Source organism: Hermetia illucens, chromosome 2 (assembly GCF_905115235.1).
Source record: "Hermetia illucens chromosome 2, iHerIll2.2.curated.20191125, whole genome shotgun sequence".
Taxonomy (NCBI): Eukaryota; Metazoa; Arthropoda; class Insecta; order Diptera; family Stratiomyidae; genus Hermetia; species Hermetia illucens.
In genome coordinates, this window is record NC_051850.1 from 182,501,455 (window position 1) to 182,527,030 (window position 25,576).

Here is a 25,576-nt window from a genome sequence, read left to right on the forward strand (position 1 = left end):
AGTACTCTAGTAAGCTTGCCCGAAGTAAGTGTGAACTCGGTGTCTGTGTCAAATAAAATATTAACTGTGAGATTCCGACTAAGGATGCGAAACATTTCAATAGTGCTACGCTCGACACCAGCAGACGCTGCCGAAGAAAAGGTAGCTTTCTATGTGCAGCTGAATGCAATGAATCATGATGAATTAATGCCAAAATGAGGTCAGCCACGATGCTCCCAGGGCAGAAGAGAGACAGCATCGAATGAATTGTCTTTGCCCTGGACCAAACCATCAGTCATTTCCCAATTGGTCCGGTTTGACCTTAACTGGATGCGGCCTTAGGACTCCTTCAATCTTCAAACAAAAAAATGGGCTCTCTCTCTCTCGAACAAGTGGTGGGGAAACACAGTCTTAGAAACCATAACGTCAATAATGAGAGGTGCATGGCTTTTGCCAAAGACCAGAGGCTCAAGAAAAAACGCGATGGCATCTGGGCCCAACGAGACCATCATGTTATATCAGCACTCGTAAAACAGGTGGAGAGAGCTATTAAGGAATTAAGTGATGGAATCTCAACACCCGGAACAATTTGTTCACGAAATATCGATATATACTGAATAAAAATTACTTCTAGCGATGGAGACTGTGGGGAGTTTTCATTTCTTAAGTCTTTTTGCTAGAAATACCGCGAGCACGTATTGACTATTGAGGAATGCCAACTAATTTTGGGAAGCAAATGACTGAAAGTTTCAAATCCAGTACTTCCTAGGATGAAAAGACCCCCCCCAGGATTCATAAATCAGGCAAGGAGGAGAGAAAAATCGTTTCCACGGAAATCTCTCCCAAGCATCATCCTTCTGAAGGAATTGCAGAATATAGAACAATTATTTGAGGTTGGATTGGTCAAATATTCAAGCGAGTTTTCCAAGAATCTTCAACTGATTGGGGAAATCGAGGAAGATGAAGTCTTAGCATCTTTTGACATCAAGACTCTTTTTGCGAGCATCCCGATCAACGAAGCGACCGCTCTAGTAAAGGATTGGCTACATTAGCAGCAAGAAGGTCCACAATGAATCGATAAGAAAAAACAGTACATCATCGTCATCAACGGCGCAACAACCGGTATCCGGTCTAGGCCTGCCTCAATAAGGAACTCCACCCGGTCCCATCCCAGTTTTGCGCCGAGGTCTACCAATTCGATATCCCTAAAAGCTATCTGACGTCCTGACCTACGCCATCGCTCCATCTTAGACAGGATCTGCCTCGTGTTCTTTTTCTACCATAGATATTGCCCTTATAGACTTTCCGGACTGGATCGTCCTCACCCACACGGATTAAGTGACCCGCCCACCGTAACCTATTGAGCCGGATTTTATCCACAACCGGACGGTTATGGTATCGCTCCACAGTATATGAAGCTACTAAAAATCTGAAAGGAGGAACACTCTTTTGCGTTTTGGGGTGGGTATTATAAACAGTTTAAAAGAGTCCTAATGAAGAACACCCTTTCCTTACCCAAGGGACAAAGCAAGCTACGCCCTGTCTGATGAAAAGGCTCCGGAAGAGGTATGTAGACGATATCTGGGTTGCATCCCAGTATCGAGTTTCCCCAGGAAATAGCAAAAGAAGATCAATTACCTTTCTAGGACCTGTTGTTTAGGATAAAGGAAAATAATTACTTCTGGATTCCAAACGCTGCCATAAAAATGGAAAAAAGAAAACGAAAAATACCAGCTGAGGAAAGTAATCACTTTTGCCACTTTGCAGTAAGCAAATTCCACCCAAAATTACAAAACTCGAGTGATGCAACAGCTGTCAACAACAAGTCTACCCTCTCGTATGTGATTATCCTACTTTGACGTTGTTCGAAGCGAATATATTCCGCAATGTGCCGTGTGGTACATAGAAAGTGACTGTCACTACTATTCGAAAGCTCCAAGCCTGTCTTCACCATGTCATCGAGGTATTTTGGTCTAACGCAATCTTGGTCAAAAAGCTGTGTTGACGAATCGCCCAGAGACAGGTAGATGTGCTAATTATAAGGTGGAATTGGTAGTGGATAGGTCACATTTTAAGAAAGGGTGAAAACCCAATTGGTTGACTTGTGAGTCGTCCTAGAAATACCTGATGAAAGGACATAGATGAGGGGTGCAGGCTCCTCGGGAAACGCAACCATATTTTTAGTAAATTAAGATTTGGGAACCTTATAATTAAGGGGATTAACAACCATCAGAAAAAGTGGTACTCATAGCGGTTAAAAAATCCACGCCTAGTCTTAGAAACACCAGTATATGTTGAGTATCTTGTCCTTTTTCCTAGGTGAAGATGCTAATGACTTTAGAGCCGAAACTTGAGGAAACGTCGGAAGTGTTTTATTTTCGTTTAAAACGGTAGTATCAATAAAGAACATCTACAAAAAAGTGATCTCTTCACGGTAATTTCTATGATTGTTTAACTGGCGCTTCTGGTGATCCTTTTTGTTGCCTACGGGACTTTAATTTCATATAGATAGTTGTTTTTATGAAGCACTATTAAAGATTGAAGTTATTTTTAGAATTCAGGAACAATTTAGTTCAATTCACCAGTAGAAGTGTTGAAATTGATCAATCTGTTGCAAAAACTCCAAACCGTGGAAAATACGTTACAAATTGAGGCACACTGCCAAATTCGCAATTTCGTAATCAGCGGCAGAAACCATTTACATAACATCAGGTTTACTAAAAAAATTTAGAAGAAGCAAGAAATGGACTTATTATTGCCATTCGAAAAAAAAAACCTACGGAAACTCACTATCAGACCTCATGTAGAGACGTTCTTTTAATTGCACGTAATGCATTGAGGAATCGAAGTACTTTTTCCATGAAAACTGCTGGAAAAACTTGACTAAAATGGCTGGTCTAGTAGCAGTAAAAACTAAGGCAAAAAATTGTGTGAAGAAGTTTTATCGCAGAAAATATTTTTAATGATCTTCATGGCTATCTTCATCAGATTTTAGCTCACGAATTAGAACGTCCCAAACTACCACAATGTGGGGCCGAATTTTCAAAATTCCAAAGTATGGACTAAATTTGAATAGAAACCGAAATGGAACCTATTTGGAGCCGAATTTTATCTGAGAGTAGGTTTGTATCTCAAAAGTAGAGGGAACTAATTTACACCTTCCATTTGATTCTCCACACGGCTATATTTAGTTCATTTTTTGTTACAAAAAAAAAAACCTTAAACAGAATAATACTCAGAAAAATTAGTCCCAGGCAGGGTGGGGGAACTTCTAGGTTTTCCAAGAATTTTCCACGACCACTCAAGTAGAAAACCACTTGAAATTGATTAACACGGGAAACTCTACTATTGTCCACAATTAGGAGACTTTCTTGATTTACACTGCGAACTTTAATGACAAGCGAAAAGAGAGGGAAGCGTAAATTTTCGGGTACTTTGCGGAGCGTAGGTCATCCACACAGGTTTTCTCTGATATTGTATTTTCTCAGTTCAATTGTTCTGCAGCAGATCTTCCTCAGCAAAAAAAACACAAGCCAAACATCCATGACTAATTGGAATTCGAACCCGGGTTAACCAGATTGACTCCTCCTCGGATACTACCTTGCTCTGGTGTCCTGGTGGAGGAACCTGTAGTAATTGACCACTACAATAAGAGTGTCCAAAAGCCCATGAAGATGGAAACAAAGGATTGTAACTCTCCAAGTAGTAAGAAATCACACACTTCGAATCCACCATAGACTTTCACAAATCAGGTCAAGGCACGGATTTTGGAGGCCTCACCAGATTCATGTTCCACCACGGAAGAACCTGTGGAATACAGGTACTCCATTTCAGTAGAAAACCTGCACATGGTATCTACGGCGCGGTCAGCCAGAAAGGATAGTAAAGCGACTCTCCAAACGAGAGATACTGGAAACCGGACTACGGTCGGTCTATCGGTGACATTGTTGCCTAGCTCTTCCAAAAAACAAGAAAGGACGGATCGATAGAATAAAACTTCAGCCGCAAAAGAGAAAGGCCTGCAGATTAAATCATGCAGGTCAGTACCTTCTCTGTCGCCTTTACCGAAGAAAGCGGAAGAAAGGGAAAGTGGTGATGTAGGTGCAACTGGTCTAATACCAGGATGTGGAGACGGATCCGTGTAGCCTGGACATCGTGAACAGGAGGCGGTGCAAAAAAGGCGAAGTTTCTTGGAAATAAGGACTTGGGCGTTACTACACCGCCAATCGTAACAATATCCAGAGGAATCGGACGCAAGAAAACAGAACTTCCAGCGGAAGATGAGGGCAACCCGATAACCCCGGAGAGATCCACATTGGACGCAACAGACTTTTCAGTTGGCGGCGGTTTTCATATTAGGCTACACTTATGTCTACAAACACAAAGGCCAAGTTGACCAGTAGCTTGCCAAAGCCTCTTCCTATCTACTGTCAATAAGGCTGGCGAAGAACTATCCTTATATATCGTATTTCTAGTAGGTTCATTTTAACTAAATCGATGGTGTTGGATGGGTAAAGGAGACTAGTATCTGTTTCGATGAGAGATCCTCGAGACTGAGAATCAGCGTCCTAATGTCAAAATTGCTTGAGGCAACCATGCTGAGACAATTCTGTTCCCAGAACCTAATTGCAATCAACAATACCAGGTTAATGACAGAAGAGAAAAGTCATAGTTGCCTCCGTTTTTTAGCCTATGATCCTTTGCGTCCTCTGTCGTTCGTGGGCCCAGGAAGAAGTGAATTAATTGACACTACAAATTCGTTAGAGTTGATTAGAAAGTGGGAAGTGCTAGACGAAGTCGCACTTTCAGGTCACCGTTACTAAGATTTTAATCTGATGATTGCAGGCGAGCAGTCTGTAATAAAAAGACGAAATCCTATGAAAACGGATTGGACAAAGTTCAATGAACTTTCTGGCAACAAAGTAGAACTCGCCAGGCGACTAAGGTCCCCTTTGACGATAAAAGACCAATTGGAAACTCTGGATCGCAGACTTTTAGAGTGCTTTGAACAGGCTTGTTCTAGCTCCCGAGGCCAAAACGGTAAAACGGTTCCATGGAAAGCAAAGTCCTTAAAAAGGATAAGAATGCCAAATTGGAGACTGTGAGAAAACCGGATGGAACTTTCACGAACTCCGGAGTTGAGTCTGTAGAAACTCTCTTGGAAGTACACAATAGTGAGAGGACGAGAATTAGCGGTTTCTGCAAACCTTTCAATACGAAAGCGTTACAAGGAGAATTGGGACACTGCGAGAACGGTTGCTATTTTTAAGGAGCACCTGACATGGGCAGAATCTATCCAGTGATACTAAAGGAGGGTGTAGAGCACTTAGAGCAACTTCTAAGAAATATTTTTCGTGGGTGCCTTGCTCTGGCCTAGACCACCCACCTCTTGGCAAAAGGTTAAGGTAGTCTTCATACCGAAGCCTGGGAAAGATGATTAATCAAATCCAAAGAACTTCAGGGAAACCAACAGTACGATTACCAGCGTAAAAAGACCTGTGAGTCTGTCCTCCAATCTTTGGTTTTAAGGGTAGAGGATGTAACTCTGAATGGTGATTACGCGATGGGAGTGTTCGTGGACATTGAAGTAGCGTTTCCAAAAGTTCCGTGATGCCGCCCTAAGTTGATCTATGCTATGCTAGCGGAGAGATTGCTGTGTGCTGAAGTGGATGTTGAGCGCTACCTGACATCGAAAGCGGACAAAGGCTACCTTCGAGGAGCTGTGCTATCACTACTTCTGTAGAGTATGGTAATCGGAACACTACTATGCAAACTGCAAAATTTGCTAATGAACGCGCAAGCTTATGCGAGATCCTTAAATGGTATGTAGAAATGTACAACGTGCCGTTGATCTGACTGAAAGGTTGATACCTTAGGCATGGGCTTCCTGAATGGGATTTGCCTTCCAGAGGTGAAGGATAGATTCTTTCAACTCTCCGAGGAAGTGAACTACCTGAGATTTATTCTAGACAAGAAGCTTCTTTGGGACAAACAAGTAGAGGTAAAGATAAAGTGAGCTCTCACAGCTTAGGGGCTGTGTAGGCGGTTCGCCTGCTTCGACATGGGGACGTAGGTCTCAGATAGTAATGTGGATATACTTTGTTATCATTAGGTCGATGCTCGCTTATGCTTCCATAGTATTGTGAGTTAAGGTCAAATAAAGAGGTTTTTGCTGTAAATTAGCCGCACTGCAAAGAACTGTGTGTCTGGGTATTACCGGTGTCCTGAGCAAAACACCCAGCGCAGCTCAAAATGCATTACTCGATTTGCAGGCCTTCGTTCTATTTATTTAGAGCACTGCAATGAGAACGGCAGAAGTTATCTTGAAACGAAGAGAAAACTGGGACGAACCTAGAGAATGCGTGGAGCAATATACTGACATTTTTTGCACCGATGGCTCAAAAACAGAACGGGGTTATAGAGCAGGAGCCTACCCCTCAAATAAGAACGAGATGTTTGCTTTTCCCCCGGGATAATATGCACCGGTCTTTCAGACTGAATCTTAAGGGCGGTATCCTAGGTGGTTGACCAACGGTTGATGGGCAGACGTACCGCAATCTGTAGCGATAGTCAAACTATAATTTGATCCCTTCCAAAATAGTTCAGGAATTTAAGAACCAATTGAACTCTGTTTCTAGATTCAATGCGGTGGAACTACCCTAGGTACCCGGTCGTCGGTTATTGTGACGTAGAGGTAAATGAAATCTCGGATGCTTCAGCGAAAGAGGGTTTGATCTACCCATGCTTAGACCGAAACCAGTAATTGGGGTGTCAGTGCGTTAGCCAATGCAATGCAGCTATCAAAAATTGACCTATAATGGCAGGGGCAGGGTCTTAATACTGCTAAACAAACCAAACTTTCTTGTCAGAACCAAACAAACTTACTACAAAGTTTATCCTGCTGAAAAGCAGGAAAATTTGCCGGAGTATTGTGGATATTCGAACTGGTCACAATTCACGAGTTGAGCATATGTTTGGAATAGAGATTCTTCAAGATGATACGCGCCCATCCTGTAATGAGGAAGCAGAGTCCACGCAACATCGTCTGTGTTAGGCCCCGCCTATGAACGCATCAGACATCAAAATTTCGGTGTCAATGTTCTCCAGTGGCGACAAATAGCATCACATCCACTAACGGAAATCCTGTGATGCGTTAACCAATCCAGCATATTCTGTTAAAAGGGAGTGTCAAGTATAATGTACCACCCCGGCCTGAGTGCGTAGAAACTATAACTTCTCCCCCACCACAAGCAAACAAGATGAGTCGGAACAACACGCGAATTTTTGACAAAAACCTAGGTTGGATGGATTTCCAAAAGCTATGTAACTAAAAAATCAAAATCACTCGACTTTACTAACAAATTGTATTATCCTTAAATACCTATATTTGGATTACTTCTCTGGTCAATGGAAAGGATGTTATAATTGCCTTTATCAGAGCCTCTACCGATGAATTTGAAAAGCCAGGAATATCTGTAACCTTGATCCCTGTTACATCTGTCATGAGCTTCACTAATCTTACGTTCTCTCTGGAAACGAGTTGTACCTCCAAACAGGCGTAATTTGGGGCAAACAGAGTGAAGATCTCCTGTACGCCCCCCTCGCCTGCAAGCGGAGAAACAAACATAGAGATGTCATTGGTTATATGATAGGCCGGTTCAGCTCTTGTAAGTTGCGATGGTTCTACTGTTTCAGCCTTTCAATTCTCGATCTTTCCCGCTACTGCTAATCTTCTCACTTGTGGAACCAAAGGCTCCCCATGGTGGAATATCAAAAAATATAATTTAATAACTGAAAAGGGAATTGCATGAATCCAATATTCTCATTTTGAATCAGAAAACAGGATGAGCACGCACGATGGAGGCCAGAATAAATGCAATATGAGCCGGCCAACCCGATGTTCCTTCAAGGTTCCATCTCGTTACCATTTTCATCCCGACGAAAAAGAGAGTCCAACAAAAAGATTATCATTTCACAAACAGGGATAGAACAATATACCTCAGGGGTCCAGGCGAGAATACCTTTCTATCCATAGCTACAAAGGCCCCTAAATCCAGGGATTTTGGAAGACAGATGATCAGTCTTAAGACAAAAACCACATGTTCTTGAGGTATGAATGCGCTGAGGTTAGAGAAAACTAACCCTCTTACAAGAGCGAGTTTTTGGGTCACACGTACAAACACTTATGGGAGATTTGCACGGAGCACTGACCTATTGGGCACCATGCGCTCAAAGGAGGAATATCCGCAATTCGCATTGTCGAAGTTGGGGAGAGAATGTAGAAACCCTCAGCAGCTTCTTTTGCGATTACCCAGCTCTAGTTAGAACCAGGTTACAGACCCTAGGTAAACAATTCTTTGGAGGCCTCAACTAGATCTCTGGTTGTAGGATGGAAGAACTACTACCTTTCGTAAACATTACGGGATGGTTTGGAACATCTAAGCCGACTAGATTCTGCTTCACTTGTCCTTCCCATAGTGGTCACGGTCTTACGAGCTTGTGCTGGCGTCCTCTCTTGATTTAGAAGTATTGGCTTGGGGTCCTCTCCAGTCTAACCTTAAGCGCGTGATCAAACAGTTTATTTTCCAACCAGTCTACGAAAAATTTGATATAGTCTACGAAACCAGTCCCGATGATGGATTGCAGAGTATCTACAATTGTGAAAACCCAATTAAGAGTACATTTGGAGCGCGGGCGATTCTTCAGAATTTATGGGTCTTTTCACCATGGAATTGCCGGAATGCAACCTTAAAACCGAACCCTTTGGTAAAATCCGATGTTTCTTGCCTTGCTTACCATTTCGTCGTAGGCTGGATCTTCTAATTTTCTGAGTCGAGTGTTTGAATTACCTAACAATATGGTTTGGTGTACTTTCTGGCCTTTTTGTTTAAATTCAGAGTACAGCGATTCTGAGAATGGTTTCAAAATGCTTGATACCAGGATATTTCATACTTCAATACAGTTGCTGTAACCTAGGCTACCTCACTTCAGGGCTTGGGTGTCTTCTGTTACTGGTCGTCTCGGGGTTGGGCTTATCGTGAGACTTTGGTAAATTTCTGCGCCACAGTCACCTATCCTTGAGGAGAGCATCTAGGGTGTGGTTCTCTCCCGTGGGTACAACGTATCGGAATAACTCTGGCAGCTTGTTCAAAATAGACTCCTAGAAATTATTGTAATAAAGTTGCGTTTTCCAATGAAACGAAAATAACTATCTTCAGAAGAGACATTCGACCCTAAAAAGGACAGGAACCCATCTTTTAGTTTTCTGATAGTTTTCTACAGGTATCTGAGTTGTTTCCCAACACGCCAGTGAAAGAGGGCTTGAATCTGCCCCGGAATGGAAAAGAACAGTTCACATCTATGCAAACCTCGCCAGGCTCTGTATGAACGAAAACTATTCTAGGTTTCGGGATGGATTCCACAAAACTACTTCGGGAGTAACGTTGGGGCACTCTCACTGGCCTCACTCACCGAAAGGTTCATGTCATCAATCGAAGAAGAAATTGATTCGAAGGGATTAATGCCTAAAATAGGTTTTAGTTTAGGTATGCAGATGGCCTATTTGCGATGGTTAGAAGAGACGATATCGACATAGTCATCCCCTCTATAAAGAAGATTCATCGTAAAGTCGAGTTTACACTAGAGGTAGAAAAGGATGGGGCTCTACCCTTCCTAGATCTGAATATCGTCAACTCTAGCGGGAAGCTTAAGTTCGAGATATACCGCAAGCCTACAGCAACGCAGAGAACGATACCAGCAATTTCACACCACACAATTTCCCAAAAAATGACAGCCTTAATTGCATGATTCACCGATTGACCAGCATACCCTCTTTCGGAATACGGCTTCAATAAGGAACGACCGCATATTATTGACACCGCTATTAAGAAGAGGTATAATCCTCAGACTATTGAGAAGCTGATCATAAGGAAAATCAAGCAACACCGATCGCGAAAAACTGCGAGAGAGGCGTCTTCGATGGTATCGTCACGTGATTCGCGCTAATGAGAATTCACTTGCCTAGATTGGTCTGAACATCCAAGTCGATGGTTAGCGACCAAACGACCGGCCGAAACAACGGTGGGTTGGTATGCTGGATGGGGCCTCGAGATTGCATCCAGATCAGGCATTTGATAGGCGAGTCCGATCACGTCAAGCCGACCCCGCTTGTGAACGAGACATAGACTGAAGAAAAAGAAGAAGAATAGGCATGCCTATACAACATAATTGTCGCACCATAAGGAGGCAACCACGAGGCAGGTAAGCATCCCGTGTTCCTTCCTATCCTAAAAACATCAGGAATTGAATAAAAAAGCTTCAACTGGAATTCATAGGTTCGAGTCCACCTTGCGGAATTTACTGGAAAGCGTAAATGATCCTTTGGCAGTGGAGGAAAAAAGCGGGATCTACCGAAAAACGTACAGTGATTGTAATAAGGCATACAAAGGACAGACTAAACGCCTAATAATGACTAGATTTAAGGAACACATCAAGGAAGTGGTAAGTAGTGTTCGGAGACAAAAGTCATGCATAAAATCATCAATTGCAGCGCACATAGTCGAAGAAGGCCATCTCATTCAACGGAAAAATCTTGATCTCTTGCGTCATGCAAGCCGAACGACAAATTTGCACCCTTAGGCAAGTTTAGAAATTTTGAGAGAGGTTATTAAACACAGATTCAGGTAACTGCCCCTCGAAATTAATAAAACTCGCCGCGGTAATTAGCAATTTTAAAAGTAATTTAGGTAATTAGTGAGTAAATATATAAGAACCTTACAATCGCAATTTGGTAGCTCTCTACTGATGAAGGGGGTTAAGTCGCTCCCGGAATATGTATTTACATTTAAAACTAAAAATTGTAGTTTCGAGGAAGCTACCCCTGGTCTTTCAATTTCTGAGTTCAGAGTATTCTGGAAAAAAAAGCATTTGAGATTGACTATTATAGGATACTTGTGACGGTACATCGGAGGCGAAAATCTAGGCGCCATTATGAATTCGCCTCCGCCGCTGCATTCAATGGACGCAGAAACAGCAGACGGACTGACATAAGACTGGAGTGACAAATGTCAGGAATGACATTTTATCAAGAGGAAAAGAAAGGGACTCAAGTCTCGTCCGCCAGACGATGAAAGTCAGATCCGTAGAGCAGTAAAGGTTTTGCGATCCTAACAAATTTAATAAAAGCTATGATAAATAATGTAATAAAATAAATGAAATTGTACCAATAAATGTGAAAATCATGGAAGGATTTTTATAATTTAATGATGGGAAAATTCGTTTCTTCAAACAGGCGCAATATTTTCTTCTTTGGTGGTATTCAGAACGAACTTCGGAGATGAGGTGGAATATTTGGGTCTTCTTAATTATAGTAGTACACTCTGCTACCTAGGCGAATTCAGCACTATCCACTATAATGGCATATGCGTGACAACGGTCGTTGCCCATATTCTTAGAAACACATAATCACTCATTTGAGTAAACAAATATCTTTTCACCTAACTCACACGAGACATAACCGATTTTTTTTGGCAAACAAGTCATCAAGAGGGCATTTCTTCCGTAACACGCTAATATCAAAAATCTCAACTCAACCAGAAACCGTTTACCGGTTTTTTCCCGAAAACCCACCTGAACCCCTTGTCAATAGACCTATTGAACTTTCATACAGAAACTGTCTCAATGACCGTTAATAGATCTCATTCATCCACTCGTTGTTACTTTCCACCTGTAGGTCTTTGCCATGGTCAATCTACGTAAAATTTTCCAAAACGTATGCTCACATTCCGCCGTTCAGTAGGCCACAGGTAGAAAATCATGTCTAATAGCAATTATGCGGCTTGAATGGACGGTGGTCAGCGAAATGGCAGTGCGGAAAAAAAACTTTGACACAGTCTTGAATTTAGCTTTTGTTGAATTAAACGAGGGGCTAAGAAGTGGGCGGCTTTGTTTATTAGCAGGTGCTAATTAAATCGCACGACCTTCTTTCCGGGGAGTTGAAATTTTCGCGGAGCTCAATGGGATTTGCGGTTTATTAGGAGAGAATCATATGGGCCGAGGAGTACCCAAAAAACTACTTTTTGCACTCTATTCGCAGAATGGTGCTAAGTAGATAGAATTCGTGGATCAGATGTGCTAAAAAGTACTGTCCCAGATTAAGGACTTTTGCACAGTTTCGTGTGTAGTCATTAAGTTTTCAACCCCGTTCTTTTGAAGGTTTTGTTTAAACACAAAACCTTATTAAAATCGGTTTACTGTCTGTCTATCTGTCTTTTTTTAAGGCGATGGAAATCTTCAAAAGACTTTGGTCTGGGCACGCCAGAGTGTGTGGGATTTTTACCCACTAAAACCACCCCCGACTCCCCTCCTACCCCGTGGAACCGCCTTTAGGGATTACATCACGGGGCGGAGTAAGCTTACTTTAGCTAGGTCTCCTTCCGTCTTCCCGCGGGGTTCGTAACCGCGCCTTCCTCACTTCTTCTGCTTTTCGCAGTTTCTCCTGGATTACTGCGATCAGGGAATTGATCACATCCCAGTCTTCCTGGCAAGTTACCATTCTCCGGACAAAATTTTCCGGTGACAGCAGTTCACCTAGAGTTTCCTCTAGGTTCCTTCTTTCTTCCACGAACCTAGGACATTGGAAGAAAACGTGCGCTGGGTCCACTGGGACCCCGTCGCAGTCTGGACAATTAGGTGGGGTGTCCAATTTAAACCTGTACAGGTATTGACGGTATCGTCCATGACCGGTGAGAAACTGGCTGAGATTATAACTGATCTCCCCTTGCTTTCTCTCTAGCTACTCCCTGATGGAAGGGATCAACCTGTAAGTCCAATGACCCTTTTCTGACTGGTCCCATTGCTGTTGCCATCTGCTTATGTATCTCTCTCTTTCGGCTTTTTTCGCCTGCGATAAGGGAGAGATGGACCTGGTGTTATAAATGTTCATCATTTCGGTTGCCAGGATGTCAATTGACATCATTCCCGAGATGACGAACGCTGCATCGTCTGAGACGGTCCTGAAGCAAGAACACACCCTTAAGGCTGTTCTTCCGTAAACCGTACTCAGTTTATATGCATTGCCTAAAACTTGCAGCGCGGTTCCCCAAACTGGGACTGCATACAGCATGATAGAACTCACCACCCTGGCTATGAGCAGCCTGCAAGTATGCTGCGGTCCTCCTACGTTCGGCATCATCCTTGCGAGAGCCATACTCGTGGTGGATGCTTTTTTGCAAGTACTCTGTGTGCTGCTTGAAATTGAGTTTTCCGTCTATCATCACCCCCAAGTATTTGATGACCGGCTTGGAAGTGATGGGGGGATTTAACGTGAGTACCCGTCATGAAGGCATAATCCCATGGTCTTCTTCGGACACGGATTGATTTTGGAACCGCAATCAGAGCCCCGCCATGCTAGCACAGCGGTCCTGGTTTATACTGAGTGCAGGCTCAGCATTCATACCAGTGGATGCGAGGCCTATCTAACACCTCTGCCCAACTAAGGGCTACGGCACCCGAGTTGTAGAGCGCAACTCCACGCTTGAGCTCCGAGGAGCTCTGCCCGCGATGTAGGCATAACCACAACCACCATGAAACTCCCACTAGGGGGCCAACCGCAAATAACCGGGCCGAGAACACATCCTTCGAATTCTCTTGGAGCATATGCTCTCACAGAGCCAGCCCGGTCCCCATGGTACCAGATAACTTCCGGTGAGGCTTCGTGGCAGAGCCACTTCAGATGAGTCCCTTGCCGACTCGGGTCTGATCACCCTCCTCGAGTACGTGGGGGCTTGGAAGTGATAATAATATCCCCGATTCTAATACAGGCGTAATTTCTTTTGCGGCGCTTAGTGATGAAGGCCGTTTCTGTCTTTTCCTCAGCGAGTGCCAGTCCAGTACTCTATACCCAAGCCTTAACAATACTGATTGCTTGCGCTTGAGTACAACTCAGCATCTTCGAGATGCTTTGCGACCACAACCAGTGCTATATCATCGGCGTAACCCACAACCGTGGCCTCCTCCGGAACCGGAAGGTTAAGCACATCATTATACATGATGTTCCACAGTAGCGGGCCCAGTACAGAGCCCTGTGGGACACCCGCGGAAACAACGTACTCCTTGGCTCCATCATCGGTATTATTCCAGAGTGTTCGCTCATGCAAATAGCTATCTATAATAGCGGCGAGGTAGGTGGGGACATCAATCGTCGCCAGAGACTTTCGTATAAGGTTCCAATTGGCCGAGTTGAATGCATTCCTCCCATCCAGGATGACCACCACACAATATTTGCTGGTACAACCCCTTCCGTGGATTGCATTTTCGACCAAGCCAGTAACCATTTGGATGGCATCAATGGTTCATCTGACTTTACGGAACCCATACTGCCTATCTGAAAGGCCTCCTTGGCTCTCGACGACTGGCAGTAGTCTATTATAAATAACCCGTTCCAACATTTTCCCCATAGTGTCTACAAGACATATAGGTCTATAGGAGGACGGTTCCCCTGGCGGTTTGCCAGGCTTAGGCAGCAGCACCCGCTTCTGCTGCTTCCAGGGTGTTGGAAAGATACCGGGGCATGCACGTTTCGAACAGCTCCGCGAACATATCCGGTCTACATTTGACGACAAGTTTGAGGGCCTTATTCGGTATGCGTCCAGACCCGGGGCTTTGCTGTCGCCAATTCGACTGCAGATCTCCAGCAGCAGGTGACTGGTGGAATGGGCGTCACATTCAGGAGACGCTGGAAAGTGTTTGTACCCCGCTCCTGTTGGGGAAATAACCTATCTGTCTGTCTGTCTGTCTGTCCGTCCGTCTGGCTGTCTGTCTGTCTGTCCGTCACACACATTTTTCTCGGAGACTGTTGCAGCGATTGACACCAAATTTGGTGGAAAGGTGGGAACTGTGAACGCTCACGCATACAGTGAGTTACATTATTGTACATCCAATTTAAGTGAGGGTCCCCTTACATGCAAAAGGGGGGTGAAAAAATTTTTTTTTCAAATATTGTCATGTGGGGTATCAAATGAAAGGGCTCGGTTAGTACTTTAGTTCTGACATTTGTTGAAGAGGTGAGGAGTGCGGGGGGCGTCCAGCTTCCGGTTTCCCGACTTGTTTACAACATCAATATAGTTCCTCCTACTTTGCATCACAGGCACTGTGACTATCACCAGAATGGCCAAATAGGACGTAGTGGTCAAACCCAATTTCCAAATATTCAAACAATCTAAGTTTCTTCCCCCTTCCCCTCTTTGTATTCATATTCATCAATCTTCGGAAAATCCATGCTTTTTGCTCAACTCGCCATGAAAAACGGAATCGAATTGATCCATTGAAATCAATAGAATCAATTTACAGATGCGAATACCAATTTGAAAAGAGCGTGCCAAAATCTGTGTAAAGCGCTCCATGGGTCAAAACTACAATATCATCAACATTACTTTCCCACAAAGCTTTTGTTGTTATCTTTATTCATAATTTAGTGTTAATATTTCACTGAATCGCTTCTATTGTATCTTTCACCGCCACCCCGGTAATTTCCGATAGATTAGGAGCCGATGAAAACCACGCTTCAAGCACGAACGACAAATTCAGAGGAAACCACGTGAAATATTCCAAGTTTCGATATTTATCTTTTCTTTTCAATTGAAATCGAATCGAAAGTAAAAGAATTTGGATTGTTCGACCTAAATTTCTGTATCTTTTTTCCATACATCTTCTTTTACATTTGATGATGTCGAGGCTTTTCCAAAGCGAGTCGAGGCTCAGTCGTTTCGAGCACCCAAAGTACCATGTAATCGGTCAGTGCCAGTCATTTCAACAGTTACGTATGATAGTAATAGGTTGCATGCTTGCACTTTTCATTTAATGAAAATATTTTCTATTGCGTTGTTTCGGCATTTCCAGTAATGAAATGGGCAATATTGTGTGAGGGCATTGTTTCACCATCGCGCTTTTGTGCTCGGTAATTCGTATGAGAGTGCAATGAAAGTTCCAAGGCTTGGATCTGCATTTGTGGTAGACAGTGAAGAGATGGTTTAGAAAATGACTTTTGGTATTTTCTCTTAGAAGAAAACAAGTTTTAGATAAATCAGATCCATTCACTCGTTATATATTGGTAATTAAATGCAATCAGATGATAGATAGTTTCAGGTGGATTCGCGTGCAATACAGGAACTCTTTAGATACTTATTCAACACAAAGGAAGATGGAATGTAATAGGAAGAGTTCCAAAAGAGTTTCGCTAGGTATCTGTAGTGAGATTGTGCCTTTTTAATCTGATTTCATCGATCGGCTGCACCACTCCAAGTTGTCCCTTTAAAATCCCTACTAGAGTCTCCATTCCGCAGGACAACCAAAATGCCACCCTAGCGACCCTGAATTCTTCAACAGGAAGAGTTCAAATTTCTCCATTAGACTACTTGAATCCTTGCAATTTCACCCTTCAAAATAGATTTGACAGTTAGGGCTGGATGCCAAATGCTGACTCTGGTCTCATCATTGTGAATCCAGACATTTGACGAGAAAGTCTGTCAACTTCCTCATTATCAGCGATGTTCAAGTGCCCAGAGACCCACATCAGAAATGTCTCGTTTAGTTGACTAGATTTCAGCGTCACTGGTGGCACCTCCTGGCTTGATATGTTCTTGCTGTTTAGTACTGATAACATTGCCCGACAATCGGAACAGATTTAAATGCTGGGACTTCGTCATTTTTGCCGCAAACATTCTCCTGGTACCAATAAAATTGCAGGCAGAGGTACCCATCTGGAATATAGTCGCAAGTTTTTCGAGAGGTTAGGCCTATGAAACAGGCCGGATTTTCAGAGAATACCCTGTTCCTTCCTCCTTGATCCATCTTCCATGGCTGATCTGTCGATCAATATTATTGGGTCTGCAATGCTCGTGGCCATTTATTGACCATTCTTCTCTCTTGGAGGTTAAGGGTACATCTTTCCAGAGACGAACATGGAAACCACGTGATCCGCAGGCATCAGAGCAACCTGATGTTTGCCAAGGAATTCCCAGATGGACGCATGATCCCAAGATTCGCTTTCCCACATGCCAATGATATGAAACCTATAAGGGTCGTTAGCTCCAGTAATGCTTAATCAACGGGAGGGAAGGACCAAACGTGCCTAAACGTCCAACAACAAGAAACCTCAGAGGGCAGGAATAGATTCCCCTGTATCTACCCAAGGGCAACGCGAAACATTAAAGGAATTATGGAGAAAACAAATCTGGTGTGGATACCTACACGCAGGAAACAGGAAACAAACAACAGCTAAGACAAACAAGTCGGGAAACCGGAAGTTTGACGTTTCAGGTATGAAAGGTTTTGTGTTTCCCTATGTGAACCGGATAACGCAGTTCTCCATCGGCTGATAGCATTGACTTGAGATATTTAAATCGCTCAGTTCTGCCAGCGGCAGTGACCTGCCCTGCGACTTTTGAACTGATATTGCTAGAATGAATTTAAGGGGGGTTTTTCAGTAAATTTCCAAAAGTTGTCAATTTACTATTATTAAGTTTATTTTAGCAGATATCGGAATGGGACATATTTTGAGGCCTAGATTTCATCTAAGCGCATTTTCTTGATTTGTTTTTCGAATTTTTGGGTTGGATAGTTTCCGAAAATGAGTCCTGTCTCACTTTAAGTGCGTACATTTGACTCCTTATTCGTGCACTTTGCAATTTAGGCTAAAGCTAATGTCAGTTTCATTACAGGCAAAGTACTAATAGAAACCTTTCAATGGACGATGACGATGCAAGTAAAGTTGGACTGAAGATTAATACCAACAAAACCAAAATTCTCAGTTTGACGGGTCATCGCACTCTCCCTATCTGCATTAATGGGCAAAGTATTGAAAGCGTTGATGAATTTGTGTACCTATGAAGCGTGGTTTCTGCGGACGGGGGGCTTTGAACTAGATGTTGCCCGACGCATTAATAGTGCTAGATCCGCTTTGGCTGCCCTGTCTAAAATCTGGAAATGCAGTTATCTCATCACCAAGATGAAGTTGAAACTGTTCTGTACTAGTGCTCCCTTTGTGTTGTTACATGGGAGTATCACGTCTGAGCCGTGTCATCGAAATACGCTGGTCTGATACTATCTCACACGAAGAACTTGGTCGACACACAGGCCTGGCCCTTATACGCACTGTGATCGGAAGGCGAAAGTGGCAGTGGATAGATCACACATTAAGGAGGAGCGAAAATCTACTCTGCCAAGATGGCGCGTAAGTATGGTATGGTTGCTACGCTATACCTCACTAAGGGGTGCTGCTTCGATAACTTTGAACTTGTTACCAGGTAAGTCAATTTCCCGGGGAAGTTCAATAACGTAATCAGTAACAAAATTCGTAAAATAGATTTATGGATATAGCAAAATGACAATGCTGGGAAGTAACATATACGATGGAGTTTTTGCCTTTGGTCTATCAGAGGAAGCAACGTTGATTGGATTTGCATTTGGTCTTGTGGTAGTTCTAGTTGCGAAACACTCCGAGGAAATACGACTAGATGGAAATGAACTCCAAATCATGGTTAATTTGACGCACTCGGGCAGGAAAAAACACAACTGTCGACATCCGGATTGAAAGTTAGGAAAAAGAACCAAAATTTATGAGTAAATTACCTAGGTGTAATGATCGATGTCCAGTTGAGTTACAAGGACCCCTTGGGCTGTTTGTTAAAGAAACCAATGAAGTTTGCTTTATTTTTAACGTTGCAGGGCTCAAATCAAATTGTTGTGAAACCCACCCATACTATACGCGCCTGTTTTCTTAGCGGGAACTGAGTATATCAACTAATCGCGTTGGAGGTATTCAGCGTGTATAGCACGGTCTCAAGTGAGGCAGTAAGTGTCATCGCAGACGTGATCTCTTTGGTTCTTCTTGTGCATTATCGCCACCTACAGAGGAGGGTAAATCTATACACTAATCTCTTGCTTTAAGGAATAATTTGTGCAAAGACACACAGAGCTGAACTACCACACACTTCCTTAGATTGGGCGAGTCTGCCAGTTGGCCAGAAGTGTGCCATGCCAGGATTCATGGGGGAGAAAGAGAGGTTAAGCATTGCCTTCAACGCAGATATCAGACACCACAGCATCGCAAAGTAGACACAAATGTTAGAGGTGAATAGAAACGCAAGCCTGTAAGCCTGAAGCCGGGATGGAAAATGACCTAAAGGTCGGCCAAAATAGTGATGACTGGTCAACACTATCAGACAATGGAAAACTTCGCAAGCTTGCAACACCCATTAGCGCAGCACAATTGGTCTGGAACGTCTCAAATCCAAATTTTGTCGCAGTGTCGTCAGCTCTGTCGCCCTCTGTTTTTCTACTGTTGCCCTACGAAAAAGAAACAATAAACGTCATCTTGTGACAATGGAGTCGAAGATGTTGGCGCAACCCGCCTCAATCATTTCCGCAATAAGGATTTCCGTGATCGATATGGGGTTGTACCCATTGTGGAAAAATTGCGATGGTATGGTCACGTGATTCGTCCTAGTGAGAATTCACTTGCCAAGATTAACTGAACATCGAAGTTAATCAACGACCAAAAGGCTGGCCGAAACAACGGTGACTTGATATACTGGATGTATCTATATCTGGAAGTGACTCCATTTTTTGTCGCACCCTCAACCAGACTAGAAGCTCAGCAGCGATTTCATCGTCCGCTTTATCATTTCCTACCGTAGTGGGAAAATCCAGGCCTGGGATAATAATTATGCGGCAAACACATGAAGCCGGCATTAAACTACTATAATCACCGGAAAATTGGTAGAGGGAACACAAGCCAAAAATTGGAAATGCAGAGGTGTAGGTCAAATGGCCCTTGGACTTTCAGATGTGTCAAAATGTTAGGCCATTCTCAAAGAAGTATCACCATCAAAAATTACGCAAATAAAAACACTCCAATTAACTCATATTGTTTTAAGAAATTGTATTACTAAGTGTCTAAAATTGACCCATCTCTTTTCTCTGTAGTTAAATTAGGATAAATCCATTGGTAGCCAAAAGTTTGCTTTACTTAGCCTGACTTACACTATATTATGCGAAGAAATTAATACACGCCCTATCTTGCATCCCCTGTAAAAAATGATCCGTGATGCTGAGGTAAATACGAAAGGCACCATCTTTTTTAAGTCCATCCAACTACTGGGCTACGCTGCCGATATGGACATTATGGGGAGAACAACCTGACATGTACAGCCTACCTTCATGCAGATCAAGCAGGTGGCGCGAGATCTCGGGCTGCACATTAATGAAGGTAAGCCGACGTGCATGGTGGCAACGTCAGCGCCAGAAACCAAAGAACGAACACCATCGAATCGTACTGGTCAAACGAAGACAATAAAGGTAGGAGACTACGACTTTGAGACCGTTGAAAATTTCTCCTATCTAGGGTCGAAAATCACAACCGATAACACTTATCACGATGGAATCAGCGCACGGTTGTTGGCAACCAGCAGAGCCTATTTCAGTTTTCAAAAACGGTTTCACTCAAAGATTCTTACTGTAACAGACAATGATCTTGCCACTCCTCAAGTATACCACAGAGCCTTAGGTTTTTAACAAGAAAAATTGCGAACTCTTAGCCGCGTTCGAGAGAAGAGTCTTTCGAAAAATGTCTGTCCCCCTACATGAGGATGAACGATGAACTATTCCGTTGCCTGCATAACGACAAAATCCGGTACAATAAGTTGTGGTTCGTAAGCCACTTAATCCATACAGATGAGGATGATCTACCCCGAAAAATTGGTAGAAAAAAAGACGTCGCAGACCCTGTCTCAAATGAGGTGATTGCGTAGGCCAGGATGCTAAACGGCTTTTAGGGATATCGAATTGGTGGACTTCGGTGCAAGACCAGAATGTCAGCAGTTCCGTATTAAAGTAGGCCTAGACCAGATACCGGTTCTTGCGACGTTGATGATGAAAGATTTGACATTGTTTCTAGCGAATACAAAAGAAGCACCAATTCTAAGACTAATTATTAGACACACCTTTTAACGGAAGTTTGTACGATATTGTACAGTGGCGGTATAACATGATGCAATCGATTGACACATGCGAAGTCAGTCATAATGAGCCTAATGACAAAATTATCTAAATGGTCCTTTCGGCAACAAAGAAGTCGATGCGAAACGACCCAAACCTGATCGAAACAGCGTTGGCTTGATACGGTAACTGACAATTTGAGAGATTCACGACTCCGTTCGGAGAAAACCTATGGTCAAAAAAGATAGTGCCGAATCCAATTTTGACGAGCCGATCTCGGTACGGAACAGAATAGAAGCTAAACGAGAGAATCAAAAGGAAAGACTTTTCCTCACCTGACACAGTCATGGTCATGGGATTTGAACCTGGGATTCGATTGGTTGCAGTTCGGTCAGCCAGGGCGAGCTCCGCCATCGATTTGTTCCTCTCTCAACAAGCCATAATTAGAGTTAAGCTTTCTGCCAACTATGCTTATTGTTAGGTCGTTAATCAGGAGCTTAGAAAAATAGGTGAAGGGCTCGGGTCAACTCCTCTAGACGCGACGAATCCAAGTACTGTACTCGCAACTATCTTCTCGTATTTTAGACTTGTCTGAAAGTACTACTCAGTTCCTTGGACCATTTTTGGCCTTTGGCCCGCTAATCAGGAGCTTAGAAAAATATATGGAGGGCTCTGGTCAACTCTTCTAGACGCGACGAATCCAAGTACTGCACTCGCAACTATCTGCCCGTGTATGAGATTTGTCTGGAGTACTAGTCAGTTTCTTGGACCATTTTTGGCCCTTAGAATGACAGGAAAAGCATGACGAACACAAGACTATCTTGTTTCGTTTTCCTATGCCGATTCCTGGCTTGCTGTAGTAAACCAATTTACCATATCTGTGTTTTCGCTTAGCGATTCGAAATAGAGTCTTCAATGAAATTCGGTTGAGAGTGTAATTTCTGGGGAGCGGTTGGACGCGTGATTTTTTCATCATTTTCCGCTATCAACCCCATAATTTTAACTCTAGGGAAATTAGTCTTCTAAGTGAATCCTTGCTTGCCGACTACTTGAGACGTTCTCTCCAAACTTATCATCGTCATCATCATTATCATCAACGGCGCAACAACCGATATCTGGTTAAGGCCCGCCTTAATAAGGAACTCCAGACACCCCGATTTTGCGCCGAGGTCCACCAATTCTCCAAACTTATATCGGAAGCAAAAGCGATAATTAGGACACCTGTCATAAGTAACTCTATCACAGGATCATAGGGAGGAAAACCCTGGTCTAAGTAGAAAATCAAGTTCCTGTATTTGACCCGGAGTTCCTTCCAGGGACCAGGCCGGAAAAATGTCCCTTCCCTCAATGGGATCTCACTAGAATCGGCACCAAGAACAGCGATCATACTAAAGAATACGAACAAATAAGAAAGTCTAACTCACATCCTTGCACTTTATTTGTTGGCAAAGGTCAAAGGCTGTGATGACTGTGATGAAGATGGGGGAGGAATCTGGGTATAAAATTTAAGGCCAAGACTTTTGATGTTAGAAGATTGTACCATCTTTAGTGTGATACCCTTGCTTGCATCAAATGAAGGTTAAGGAAAATTCAGGCAAAAAAACTGCTTTTTGAGAAACTGCTAAGTCTTCAAGAAAAATATACTGAATTGAGTTTTTTTTTTGGGGAGGGTACAGATAATGTCCTGAATTTTTTGACCTGTAGGAAATTATTTTTTTAATATTTATCTCATCCTCTAAATAACTTGAAGGACATTTTCGACCCCAGCGGTGGAAAATTAGAACCCAACAGAGTAGAATAATTTGGCTTTACCAGGAAATATACTATTTCTGGTGGAAAATTTTTAGACGTCCTTAAGAATTATCACGAATTAAATAAAAAATAAATTATTTTATGAAAAGTACTTACCACAAATGACAGCAATAATAATTTCGTCGGCTTCATGATGACCGTTTTCGTTCTCACTCTCATATTCGGGAAATCACGTTAACACTAAAAGCGAGTAAAAATCCCACAAATCGCTTGCTCAGGGCTTTCTTTTTTTACGAATTGACTAAAAATTTCTTTAACAAATTTCGATACTATCCGTGAAAGTAAATAACAAACATAAATTAACCAACGGAACAACCAGTCGACGGGGCCAACTCCTTAGTAAAAGCTAAATATCTGCGGTAATATCACATCTAGAATGTAAGTGTCATTTAAAAATTATTAAGCAAATTATTATTATGGCCTTTAGCATTGAGCGAATGAACAACCAACAAAACGACCGACTAAGATACTTTTGAAAAAACTCCGCGGTCTCGTCGTCCGAAGAGGTGGATGGTTCAACAAAGTTAACTAAGCACCACAATCGTGTCCGGGCCGCAAGTACTTGTTCTTCACGTAGAGTTACTTGGTCTTCTGGGCGACGATCTTTCTCTTGGAAATATGCAAAACTGAACAAGGTTTCCTTACGCGATCATTAAAAGCGCGCCATGTAAAGAATGTACGTTGTCGAAGAAACTCCAGCGAATATAACACGATGCTTCTGGTACAGAAGAGGATGCTGGGCTGCACAAGAACACACCGCGTTTCAGTGGTGGAGTATGCGCTGCTTGGGTTTCCTTCTTCCAACACTCAGATGGCTATTTGCTCTTTAATCCGGCTCAGAATACTTCTGATCACTACCGATGATCACTGCTCTTCGTCTTATATCTTGCAGATATACTGAACGACCAGTAGTGCAAAAGAAGTAACCCTTGTCCCGTTAAAATTTGTGGTACTAGTCCATACGCGGACACTTCTTGCGTACTTGGAATTCCTGACCAAAATTGTTCTTTCACTGAACTCCGTTCGACATCGATTCGACTTGGGTCGAGGAAAAGATAAAAGTCACCACTTCTTAGATATTTAGATACGATCTTTAGTAAGTCCGAGGATCAGCACGAAATTTTAAAAATTTTGACTATTTCATATTTCAAACTAAATTCACTTGAATCTCTCTAACCGAATAATCCAAAACGACCGGCTCCAAATCTTAGATTAAACGGGAAACTAAAATTCAATCTAAATTTAACTTTTCGACTTCCACTAGATAACTGAGGAGAAATGAGTCGTTACAAGAAAATATCTTGTTTAATTTTAAGCTGAACCATCGACTGTTCAATAGAAGCGTTCGTAACGATGGTCAGAAGTAAACTGGAGAGGACACGATCGTCATCTGACTTAAGAACATCAAATGAAGCTGCTTCAAGTGCAAGAAATTAATCCACACACGTTACTATACTTTAGCTTTTTAACAACTCAACTGTGGCTACGACTCCACTCCGACCACGTTTCTTTTGCTTCTTCACTCACTTCTTCACTTCTTCGCCTGAGAAATGTACATGGAAGTCAGCTGCACTAGTGGCCACTAAGATCCGCAAGAGCCACCAAGAAAAGTCGCGGCTTGGCTGGGTCGTTCTTCGAGTAAGTTTTCTTTTTCTGCTTCTTTTTAACTATCTTCGATAACTTCTTGTGGAGATTTTGCTGCAACTTTTTTTGGCCACTGTCTCTTTACACGGAACGATCCGGCGACAATCACTTCTTTCCTTGCTTCGGTTGTCCGCTGAAGGTACTTCCCTTTGAGTCTACCATTATTCCAGGCTACTGTCGCTAACTATGACCCTTGACTTGCTGAATTACAATCAAATTTCAGTTTTGTGTATCTGAAGATTCAAGTACGTACATTCAGATGGATACGCTGTGTGCGAATACGTGGAATCAGAAGACAACAACGAAATGAAAAATATCCTGTATTAAGAGGCGTATCCTTCAACGGAGTCGCTAACTAGCATTAGAGCGAGGAGACTTTCCCACAGGACAAGGGGCAGGCCGGATCAACAGCAGCGTGAGGAGGAATACAGGGATATGCGAAGCAACCTTAAGAAGGCCATTCGGAGAAGCAAGCGGGAATGCTACCAGAAGCTCTGCATGGAGGCTAATACGAATCCGTGGGGTACAGCCTACCAAGTTCTAATGAAGAAGATCCGCGGGCGAAAATTACCTCAGGTGACATGCCCACGGCTCTTGTTGCAATAATAACAACTCTTTTCCCGCAGCAGGAGCAGGACGAAAGATAACCGCAGCTGGCAGCTCAGCAGGACGTCTTCTCGATCCCTGATGTTACCGAAGAGGAACTTTGGGAAATCTGCAGACGTATTGGGATCAGCAAGGCTCCGGAATTGGACGGAATTCCGAACAGGCCTCTGAAGGTGGCAGTCAAGGCCAGACCAAGGTGGTTCGCAAGCACATTCGAATCGTGCATGGCGGAAGGAGTGTTTCCCGCCCAGTGGAAGAGGCAGAAGCTGGTGTTGCTACCGAAGCCCCAAAAACCACCCGGCGTGCCCTCTTCATATCGCCCTATTTGTCTCTTAGACACCATGGGGAAGATGTTGGAGAGGGTGATATACAACAGGCTGCCCCCGTTCATCGAGCTTGCGGGTGGTCTTTCAGAGCGGCAATATGGGTTTCGGCGAGCCCGTTCTACGGTCGATGCAGTAGCAAAGGTCGTGGAATTGGCTCGAAATGCAATGGCCATGGGCAAATGTTGTGCTCTGGTGACGCTGGACGTCAAAAATGC

General features: G+C 43.1%; 1 protein-coding gene across 1 annotated transcript in view; it reads right to left on the bottom strand.

Moving 5' to 3' along the window:
- LOC119649480 (titin) overlaps positions 1-24,123 on the bottom strand; it is a 189,421-nt gene extending 165,298 nt beyond the window's left edge. Inside the window, exon 1 of the mRNA XM_038051649.1 lies at positions 22,882-24,123. Within this exon, the coding sequence (XP_037907577.1) occupies positions 22,882-22,917 (36 nt within the window). The 5' untranslated portion in view covers positions 22,918-24,123. The remainder of the gene's footprint in view (positions 1-22,881) is intronic.
- Between the last annotated feature and the right edge of the window lie 1,453 nt (positions 24,124-25,576).